The sequence below is a fragment of the Helianthus annuus genome, chromosome 13 (genome assembly GCF_002127325.2).
Source record: "Helianthus annuus cultivar XRQ/B chromosome 13, HanXRQr2.0-SUNRISE, whole genome shotgun sequence".
Lineage (NCBI taxonomy): Eukaryota > Viridiplantae > Streptophyta > Magnoliopsida > Asterales > Asteraceae > Helianthus > Helianthus annuus.
The window spans coordinates 68,252,783-68,263,958 of record NC_035445.2 but is presented as its reverse complement, the minus strand read 5'-3'; the positions used below and the strand labels follow the sequence as shown (position 1 = coordinate 68,263,958).

At 35.2% G+C, this 11,176-nt stretch overlaps 1 protein-coding gene across 1 annotated transcript; it reads left to right on the top strand.

The window, feature by feature from the left end:
• Nucleotides 1-2,365: 2,365 nt before the first annotated feature.
• LOC110898062 (homeobox-leucine zipper protein REVOLUTA) lies at nt 2,366-10,143 on the top strand. The gene is made up of 18 exons (XM_022144794.2): nt 2,366-3,105; nt 3,801-3,960; nt 4,077-4,159; nt 4,230-4,320; nt 4,529-4,624; nt 4,714-4,827; nt 4,920-5,003; nt 5,092-5,247; nt 5,756-5,830; nt 5,908-6,014; nt 6,113-6,296; nt 6,402-6,593; nt 6,686-6,766; nt 7,300-7,434; nt 7,513-7,850; nt 7,930-8,035; nt 9,070-9,219; nt 9,806-10,143. The coding sequence occupies exons 1-18, from the start codon at nt 2,864-2,866 to the stop codon at nt 9,953-9,955; spliced, it is 2,544 nt and encodes an 847-aa protein (XP_022000486.1). The 5' UTR covers nt 2,366-2,863; the 3' UTR covers nt 9,956-10,143.
• Nucleotides 10,144-11,176: the final 1,033 nt, after the last annotated feature.

Sequence of the window (11,176 nt, the reverse complement as noted above, 5' to 3'; positions counted from 1 at the left end):
GACCGAAAGTTAAAAATAAAAAGTGTGGGGTTAAATTGTAAAAGATGAAAAGATGTGAGTTAAAAGTAAAAAAAAGTTAAAGAGATTAAATGCAAAAGATGAAGACCTTTAGGTTAAAAATGAAAAATACAAAAACTTTTTTGAAAAACACACAATTCATAAGTTACAACAATCTAAATCAACAAAATGTTGCTAACTTATATTTTATAAATAATACAATATAATATAATATAAAATAAAATTTTTGTTGTTGGCTGGTAAAATAAATAAAAAATCATTTTTGAAACGGCAAAATAGTGTAAATGAGGGCTAATGGTAGGGGAGGTAATGGGCCAGGCAGGCGGAGCTGCGTCAAGATTGGATTTGACCCAAATAAAGTGAGACCTCCCCTTGCCCTGCTTTTCTGCCACCTAATTCAATAAAAAAATCCACCCCCCATCTTCCATATCTTTTATTGTTTCTTTTAGGAAAAAAACTGCTATAACTACAATGATCCTACGAGATTTTATGATGCAATAAATAAATATTATGACATGCATGTGTTAGGATGTTTTGGGTTATAGCCCTTTCCATTGTGTTTTAACTTTTTATTACAAAGGTAATAAATTATTTCATAGGTGTTTCAGAATAATTGTTTAACTTGTTTATTAAATATCTATTATGACTTTTTTATTTTTTGAACGGCAAGGCTTTCGTTAGAACGAAAAGGAAACAATACAAAGGACTCGAGTCAGACCAACAAGATAATGGGCGGCACCCGGGACTGAAACAAACTTGCAACACAAAAACAAGAGCATTAAGAAGCATTGTCTACATCCACCCCATCCCACTTCCTCAAATCCCTCACATGTAACTTAGTTTATTCGAAACCACATGTAACGATGTCTCTTTAATATTCTTTAGGATTAAATAAGTGAATCTGCTCTAGGATTTATTTTGATTTTAGGTTGATTAGAAATCGATATTGGTTTGTTACTAGCGTCATGGATCGTGCAAAGACATAAACAACCCTAAATAAGATTTTGTTATTGAAAATTGAGCGTGGACGTTACATATTTAGGATGAGATAAGAATGCCAAAGTAACACCGCCAGGTGCCCTTGGTAACCTAGATTTTCTTCTTGATTTGCACCCCCCATATCGAGCATACAACATATATCTCTTTCTTCTCTTCTCTATATTGTTTTGCCTATCAACTTAGCTATTTAAAAAATAGTTTAGGGATAGGTGAGATGAAAATGATCCATTTTCAAATATTAGTACAACTTTAAATAAAGTTAGTAAAATGAAACAAGTAACATAAAAGTTCTCTCTCTCTTTTTTTTTCTAACGAAACTCTATCATACTTGTACTCTTAAGCTACACCTTATATATTATTACTAATCTAATGATAGAACCTAAAACCTGATTTTAAATAATGCTCTTAGAGGTTTCGCCTCTATCACTGTAACCAACCAGTAAGACTGTGGTGTGCATTGGCACCTTTCCTTCAAATGGAGGATTGGCTGATGTAGCCTAAAAATTCAAGGGCATCTCAAAAAATTTTTAGGATCAAGGGTATCCTTTGTATAACAGAAACGAAGTTGAGTGGTATTTTTACACTACAAAGACGAAGGTGAGAGTTATTTTTACACTACGCAGACGGGGTTGAGGGGTAGCGCGTGCTACCCCTGCTAACACACTATCTCAGCCATCTGGTGGAAAACCCTGCCATCAACCCATACTCTCATTCCTATTAGCCCACTCACGAGAGATTCCTTAGCACCCGTTTTTAACGCCCCTAAACCAGTGTTTAAAGTGTTTAAGACGTTAAAGAGTTGATATGGCTGAAAGCGTCATACCAATAAGTACAATTATTTAATTAGAAATACTATTAACTTCTAAAAGAATACAAAGTAAAGATAAATAAAGAACAAGTGAACATGTATATACTTAAAAACAAAAGAGAAACAATAAATATTAATGTTAATGTTGTATAAGCATTACTGTCCAGTGAAAATCATGGTTGCAAAAGTCGCTAGGCGCTCCCTAGTCGGATTCGGGAGTACTCGGGAGGTACTCGGGAGTATTCGGGGAGTAATTGGCCTGGGAGAAGAGTACTCGTGCCTCGGCAACCTACCTTGTAGCGAGTACTCGGGGAGTACTCGAAGACTAGTCGGGACTTTTACAACCATGGTGAAAATAGATATGACTTAATGGTTTCGCTAATAACACGACGATAAACCAGTTACTTATCAATAATCCAAGTTTACCGTTAAAAAACATATATATTAATATTTGACAAGCCAAAGGCAAAGGCTGGCTCGAGGCTGCTCGCACCAGCAGCAGCATATAATGTCATATTTTGGATTTCCAAGACCATCCCCCTCTCTCTTCTTCTCTCTCCTCATTCAGACCAACCCACCCCTGTCTCTATCTCTATTCTCTATATCTAATTCCTCCATTTATTTCTTTCACCCTTCTCTCTCTCATTTCACCTGTAACACACACACACACACCATGTCTAGGGCTTCAAACATCCTTCTCTTCTTCTTCTTCTACACATCAGGAAGCTAATTAGCTACATCTTCAACACACCCATCAAAATCTTTCAATCTTTTTTTCTGGGTCTGCAAAAATCAACTTAATTTCAACATCTTTCTTCACAAGCTTCCATCTTTTTACATTTCTTCAACATTTTCTTGAAAATTCCAACCCAAAAAGCCCAGTATAACTGTGTACACATATGTTGATCAACCCTGTTAAAAAAAGACACAATCTTTGGTCTCTTTATCAGTTATAACAACTTAAAGTTTGAATCTTGTGGCAAATCTTGAAACAATTTGGTGAAATTAGTGGTTTTTTGAGGTGGGGTTTGGTGGAAAATGGCTATGGCTATGGCTGTTGAACAGTATAAGGAGATCAGTGGTAATAACAGCATCACAAAACACCAGCTGGATAATGGAAAATATGTAAGGTATACAACTGAGCAAGTTGAGGCCTTGGAAAGAGTTTATGCAGAGTGTCCTAAACCTAGTTCTTTGAGGAGACAACAGTTGATCCGAGAATGCCCTATTTTGTCCAACATAGAACCTAAACAAATCAAAGTTTGGTTTCAAAATCGCAGGTATAATAAATAAAAAAATAAATAAATTGGATTTTGTAATTGGGTATCTATGTTTTATGTTGAATTTGACTGAATATGCTGATTTAAGATTTTTCTGTTTTTTTTTATTATTTATAATTTTTGTTGGACTTAATTTGGATATTTGAATTTATTGCATATGTGATACATTGATTAGGGTGACCAGGTGATTTTATATTTTTGTGTATATAATATTATAATCAGAATGGGAAAATGGAATGTTGGTAAATTTGGTTGGTGATCTACACTTTGATTTTATTATTATTATTATTATTATTATTATTATTATTATTATTATTATTATTATTATTATTATTATTATTATTATTATATTTTGTGTTTAGATGTAGAGTGAATCTGGATCTTTGAATTTCATGTGATAAACTATTTAGGGAGAACAGTTTTTTTTTTTTTTTATACATTTTTTTAGTTTAGAATCAAAAAGGGAAAATGTAATGTAGGTAACATATGTTAATAATTTACACTTTAATTTTATTATTTTGTGTTATATGGATCTTTGAATTTCATATGTGATAAACTAATTAGGGAGAACAGGTGATTTTAATTTTTTATATTTTATTTTTTTATAGTTTAAAATCAAAAGGGAAAACTGGAATGTATGTAAAATTGTCATATATATTTTTTTTAACAATTTTGTTATATAAATTTGCGATTAGATGCCGAGAGAAGCAACGGAAAGAATCGTCTAGGCTTCAGACAGTTAACAAGAAGCTATCTGCAATGAACAAGTTATTAATGGAGGAAAACGATCGCCTGCAGAAACAAGTGTCTCAGCTTGTATGCGAAAACGGATATATGCGCCAACAATTGCACACAGTATGTTTATACATATAAGTTTAACACCTAAAAGTTTTATAAAAATGAAAATGCTTTATTTATTTTTATTTTTATTTGTCTCTAAATATTCTTGAAAAAAAAATTGAATTTTGCAGGGTTCAGCAGCTACAGATGCAAGCTGTGAATCTGTGATCACCACTCCACAGCAGTCTCTAAGAGATGCAAATAACCCGGCTGGGTAATTCTGCTTTCGTATTCGATTATTATTTGTTAATTGTGATCTGATTATTGTTTGTTATTTTCGGCAGACTCCTCTCGATTGCAGAAGAGACCTTGGCAGAGTTCCTTTCAAAGGCCACAGGAACTGCTGTCGATTGGGTCCAGATGCCTGGGATGAAGGTATGTGATATATATATAGAGAGAGGGGGGGGGGGGGGTAAGGTAAAATGAAAACTTCTATGAGTTGTGAGAACTTAAGAGAACTCGGCCAAAGTGAAATTTTTAAAGAAATTAACTAAAAATCTTTAAAAAAAAATCAAGTTTTCCAACAAAAAAAATTAGTTTTCCAACTAATTATCAAAATCAATTGTTTTTTTTTTTTTTGCAGCCTGGTCCGGATTCGGTTGGGATCTTTACGATTTCACAGAGTTGTAGTGGAGTGGCAGCTAGAGCCTGCGGTCTTGTAAGTTTGGAGCCCACAAAGGTAATAATATAATGTCTTAGTTTTAACAAGGATAAAAAAATCTGTTCGAGGTTGTTTTTGTTTACTATATTTGATTTCCATGATTTTAGATTTTAGAGATTCTTAAAGATCGCCCTTCTTGGCACCGCGATTGCCGGAACCTTGAAGTTTTTACAATGTTTCCTGCTGGAAATGGCGGAACAATTGAACTTGTATATACACAGGTAAATATAAATATAAATATAAATATAGAAATAGATATAAATAAATAATTACACACACACACAAACTCATTTTTTGTAATCGTGTATTTTAGATTTTTGCTCCAACAACACTTGCTCCTGCGCGGGATTTCTGGACCTTAAGATACACCACAAGTTTAGAAAACGGAAGTCTTGTGGTACGTTTATAATTACCCTTTTACCCTTTCCTTTATCAATTTCTATATATTTAAATTTAAATTTGACGCGATTTTCCGTATGTGTAAGGTGTGTGAGAGATCCCTATCGGGCTCCGGTGCGGGCCCAAATCCGGCTGCTGCTACACAATTTGTAAGAGGGGAGATGTTACCGAGTGGCTACCTTATTCGGCCTTGTGACGGTGGCGGTTCCATTGTACACATAGTTGATCACCTAAATCTCGAGGTAATACCGTTATTTTACATTTTTATCATTGATATTTTATCCGAATATGCATTTGGTGCAATATATATATTCAAGATAAACCAACGGAATCACATGCAATGTTTTGAAAACCGGACCGGCCGGACTGGGAGCTATCAGACTGGTGTTGAGTTGAACCAGCGGTCGGACCGGAAAACCGGGTGGTCAAACCGGATTTTTTAGAGGTTGAAACAAATTTTGATTAATTTTTTTTTTTTTTCAGTTTTACCCTATTTATTTTTATAATATTTACGGCATGCCTAGTTCTTACATCCGATCCGGCCGGTTTGACCGGCCCAAGCAATGGACCGGTAAGGAGACCAGTTCAACATCCGGTCCGGTCCTGAAAACATTGGTTACATTTCCGTCCTTGCAAAAAAAGTTGATAACAAACCAATTAATTTGCCCCTGTAGGATTTTTCGTTTATTTGGTTTAATATATATGTGAATTTTCAACATATTGCTAAAAAAATACTCTTTTTTATTTTAGGCATGGAGTGTGCCAGAGGTTCTTCGCCCACTTTACGAATCTTCCAAAGTTGTAGCCCAAAAAATGACCATAGCGGTAAGTAGAATCTTATTTACGATATCTTTCAACACTTTTTCGTTTTGTAAAATGACATTTATCTCTCTCATATATAGGCAATGCGGTATATAAAACAAATAGCTCAGGAGTCAAGCGGAGAGGTAGTTTATGGATTGGGACGGCAACCGGCTGTTTTGAGAACGTTAACTCAAAGATTAAGCAGGTACCTACCAAATTATTTTATGATATGTTTATATAACATAATACTTATCATCATTCGTGAAATTTGGATTGAATTTCTTTTTTTTCTTCGAATTACAGAGGCTTCAATGATGCGGTAAATGGATTTAGTGACGATGGGTGGTCGTTAATGAATTGTGACGGCGCTGAAGATGTAATCGTTGCGGTGAATTCAACCAAGAATCTTAACAACTCTATGAATCCCTCTGCTTCGCCACCGTATCTTGGCGGGATTCTATGTGCAAAGGCGTCCATGCTATTTGAGGTGAGTATTTGTGATATTTAAATAATATCGACTTCTTGTTAAATGGAAAAAATATTTAGTTCCGAAACATCTTTTTGAACATTATTTTGCATTTTTATTGTCCAGAACGTGCCACCCGCGGTGCTAGTTCGTTTTCTAAGAGAGCATCGGTCAGAATGGGCTGATTTTAACGTAGATGCTTATTCTGCTGCATCGGTTAAACCCAACTCGTACAACACACATCCAGGAATGAGGCCTACACGGTTTACCGGCAGCCAAATTATCATGCCTCTTGGCCATACAATTGAACACGAAGAGGTAGTTAAAAAAATATTTTCCCGTGTTTATTTATATATATATATATATGTATGTGCGTGTATATCATATCTAAGCCGCATACGTTCTTGTAGATGCTTGAAGTCGTAAGACTCGAAGGTCAACCACTTGGAAACGAGGATCCTTTTACGTCACGTGACATTCATCTCTTGCAGGTTCTTTTTATATAATATATATTTATTTCTATTAATTTGTTTCCAATAGTTTGTCAAGGAGTAAAATGCCATTTTCGTCCCTGAGACTAGTTTTGCGACTTTCGTCCAAAGGTTTGTTTTTCCGTATCTGGATTGAAAAGGTTTGAAATCTTGCCAATTTCATCCGTCTTGTTAACTCCATCCATTTTTCTCGGTTAAGTCAGGGGTATTTCCGTCTTTTTGTTAACTTAAAGGGAAATTCGGTCCTTTTCACTTTATGTAAAAAAACAGATACCCAAAAAACCGAATTGCCATTTAAGTTAACAAAAAAGACGGAAATACCCCCTGACTTAACGGAGAAAAATGGATGGAGTTAGCGAGCCGGATGAAAATGTCAAGATTTCAAACCTTTTCAATCCAGATGCGGAAAAACAAACCTTTGGATGAAAGTCGCAAGACTGGCCAAACCTCAGGGGACGAAAATGGCACTTTACTCTGTCAAATAATCAGTTTTACTAAAATCTCGTGATTGTATTATTATCGTTTTGATTTAGTTATGCAACGGAATTGATGAAAATGCCGTTGGAGCTTGTTCCGAACTAATTTTCGCTCCAATTGATGAAATGTTTCCCGATGACGCACCACTCATACCGTCGGGATTTCGTATAATCCCGTTAGAACCCAAATCAGTTGAGTTCATAATTTCATTCTTCTTTTTACATTCTCTCTCCTTTGACCCGTTTGACTAACCGGTCCATGCTAATCAGGGTGACGCTAAGAATGCATTGGTAACCACGCATAGAACACTTGACCTAACCTCCAGTCTAGACGTGACACCTACAGCTAACCAAGGTTCAACCGATATGTCAACATGCCAAACCACACGATCGGTTCTAACGATCACGTTTCAGTTCCCGTTTGAGAATAGTCTAGCCGAAAGTGTGGCCACAATGGCCCGACAATATGTTCGAAGCGTGATCAACTCGGTTCAGAGAGTTGCGATGGCTATATCTCCGTCTGGTTTGGGCCCTTGTGTGGGCCCCAAAACGTCTCCTGGCTCGCCCGAAGCACTCACTTTAGCGCAATGGATCTGCCAGAGCTACATGTAAATTTTACTTTTTTTTTTCTTCAAACAAATGCAACGATTTGAAGACGTTTGATTCTAATTTTGGTTATTTTTTCAGGTATCATTTAGGAGCGGACTTGTTAAGCTCGGGTTCGGTGGTTGGGGAGTCGTTATTGAAAGATCTTTGGCAACATCAAGATGCCATTTTATGTTGTTCTCTAAAGGTATAGAAGAGCTTGTTTTCTTTCTGAGGTGTAAATTTAGCGGGTCAAATGAGTAAAGTACATAAATATAATATTTCAGTTTTTTTTAAAGGAAATTAATAAGATTTTATGTATTGAAAATACAAATGAGGGTATTTTCCGACTTATTTCGACTCATATGACCTGTTCCTTGCTAGAACTTTTTATTTAACCCGTTTTGAGTTTCACAATGTGCATATTTCCTCGTCTTATTATATATGTAAAATACAATTGACCTTAACGTACGAGCGAACGCGATGAGAATTTCGCACGTTGTAAACCTTCCGAGATTTTGAGTGTGTGAGTCCGCATGTTGGAAACCTTCCGAGGTTGTGAGTCGGAGTTTGTGAGTCCGCATGTTGGAAACCTTCCGGGTTTGTTAAGTCGCACGGTGAGTATTCCGAGTTTGTACTTTCAAATCCCGCATGTTATAACCTCTAATCCACATGTTATATTTTCATGCGTGATTATGGTTTCACAACATGCATGATTAGGGTTTTGAGTTTTACGTGCGTAATTTCACAGCGTACGCTCGTACGTTAAGGAATATTGTACGTTAACCGGCCTCTATATTTTATAAAATATATAGAGAGAGAGGCCGGTTAACGTACAATATTCCTTAACGTACGAGCGTACTCTGTGAAATTATGCACATTGTGAAACTCAAAACCCTAATCACGCATGTGAAAAATATAATCAAGCATGTTGACATAAACTCGGAACACTACTTCGCAAACTCGGAACCCACTTCATAAACTCAGAATCTCTTTGGCAAACCTTCATTCAACATGCGTAATTATCTTTCAACATGCGTAAAAGATCATAAACTCGGAACCTTCATTCATTCACAAACTCGGAATCTTCATCCTTTCAACATGCGTAATTATGTTTCAACATGCGTAATTTCCACAACGTACTTTAAGCAATATTGTATTTTACACTTTCACTATATGTATATCCTTTATAAATTTAGAAGATGAGGTTTTATTGAAATATGTGTACGCTATGGTTTGCAGTCGCAACCTGTTTTCATATTTGCGAATCAATCGGGGCTGGACATGTTGGAGACAACTCTTGTTTCTCTACAAGACATCACATTGGACAAAATGTTCGATGAATCTGGGCGAAAAGCCTTAGTTCCGGAGTTCGCCAAGATAATGCAACAGGTATATTACATTCAACTTTTATAACAACATTCATTAAATCTTTAACAAAAAATATCACAACTTTAGGCACCATTTTAGTAAAAAGATCATATCATTACGCATGTTTTCTTAATTAAAAATCATAAATATGCGCCTTTTTATTAAATCTTTAAGGAAAAAGATCACAACTTTAGGCACCATTTTAGTAAAAGATCATATCATTATGCATGTTTTCTTAATTAAAAATCATAAATATGCACCTTTTTATTAAATCTTTAATGAAAAAGATCACAACTTTAGTCACCATTTAGTAAAAGATCATATCATTATGCATGTTTCTTAATTAAAAATCATAAATATGCACCTTTTCATTAAATCTTTAAGGAAAAAGATCACAACTTTAGGCACCATTTTAGTAAAAGATCATATCATTATGCATGTTTTCTTAATTAAAATTCATAAATATGCACCTTTTCATTAAATCTGTAAGGAAAAAGATCGCAAGTTTAGGCGCTATTTTAGAAAAAGATCATATCTTTTTGCATTTTTTTTAAATTAAAGATCTTAATTATGCATCTTTTTATGTAAAACTATGTGGGATTTTCAGGGATATGCTCATTTACCCGGTGGAATTTGTATGTCGACGATGGGACGTCATGTAACATATGAACAAGCCGTAGCGTGGAAGGTTCTAGCAGCGGATGAAAGTAGTGTCCATTGTCTTGGATTCTCTTTTGTCAATTGGTCATTTCTGTAATTTCTATGTTCTTTTTTTGCACCCTTTGCCCATTGGTGAAGTTTTGGTAAAAAAATTGTTTAGGATTGTGCTCTTGTTTGAACCATGAAACATTGGTTATTTGTTTCCAGTGGTTCCATTTTTTTGTTGTATTAAAACTTTGGTTCCATTAGGGATAGTGTGTTTAAAGTTGGGGATTTTTGATACCATACCAACTATTAAATCCATATCTAGAGACAAACAAAACCATAGCTTAGATTTTTTTTTTTTTTTTTTTTTTTTTTTTTTTTTTTTTTTTTGGGGGGGGGGGGGGGGGGTTGTATCAGTCTTTCAAGGCGTGATAGATGGAATTTACAACAAACTTTCTTAATCAAAGTTAAAATTGTTGCAATACAAATTGGAAAAAAAGACTTTAAGCTTGTCTAAAACGTTTAAAAGTCTAAAGTCAATCTAAGTGGAACTATGCCAACTTTAGCAAGTTGTCAAATAGTCTGGATGCCACTGCACATTAGGGGTGTAAACGATCTGATAGGGTTTGATTCTGATTATTAACAATTCAACTGAAATTGAGAAAAGTACAATATATTGGAATTGAAATTGATACGAAGAAGATGATAGAGACTCGATAACTAACACCGAAGTGTTCCCAGGGCTACGCCCTCTCTCTGTAAACAGAGCCTAACAAACTACGTATTTTCCTATCCCCCTTCTCCAAGTAATTAATGACTCATACTTATAGTATATTATATGCACTTACCCCCTCCTAGAATAGACAAATGACATTTAGACTAGAAACTAGAACATGATTCCTATCACGATCTGAGCTCGGCTTGTTTCAAGGTCTATTTCTAAAACTTGAGTTTGGCTCTTTAAGTCGTTTTTCGAACTCGAGTTGCACATGTATGTTTATAATTATATTTTTTACATATGACATAAGATATATTATTAATTTATTTTTGAGCTAATTGCCCGAATGGTCTCTGTGGTTTCATGTTTTTTCACGTTTAGTCCCCACCTTTTGGAAATAGCAGGTATGCTCCCTATGGTTTGTCATTTTGTTACTCGGATAGTCCCCTGATATTTACTCAGGGGACTATCCGAGTAACAAAATGACAAACCATAGGGAGCATACCTGCTATTCCAAACTAACTGACATCTACCCAGGGGACTATCCGAGTAACAAAATAACAAACCATAGGAAACATACCTGCTATTTTCAAAAGGTGGGGACTAAACATGAAA

Bases quoted from the DNA above. Each gene is read 5' to 3' on its own strand.
- LOC110898062 (XM_022144794.2), top strand. From the start codon at position 2,864: ATGGCTATGGCTATGGCTGTTGAACAGTATAAGGAGATCAGTGGTAAT. The intron at 5,004-5,091 runs GTACGTTTATAA...CGTATGTGTAAG, and splicing joins TAGAAAACGGAAGTCTTGTG to GTGTGTGAGAGATCCCTATC. The intron at 7,851-7,929 runs GTAAATTTTACT...TTATTTTTTCAG, and splicing joins TGGATCTGCCAGAGCTACAT to GTATCATTTAGGAGCGGACT.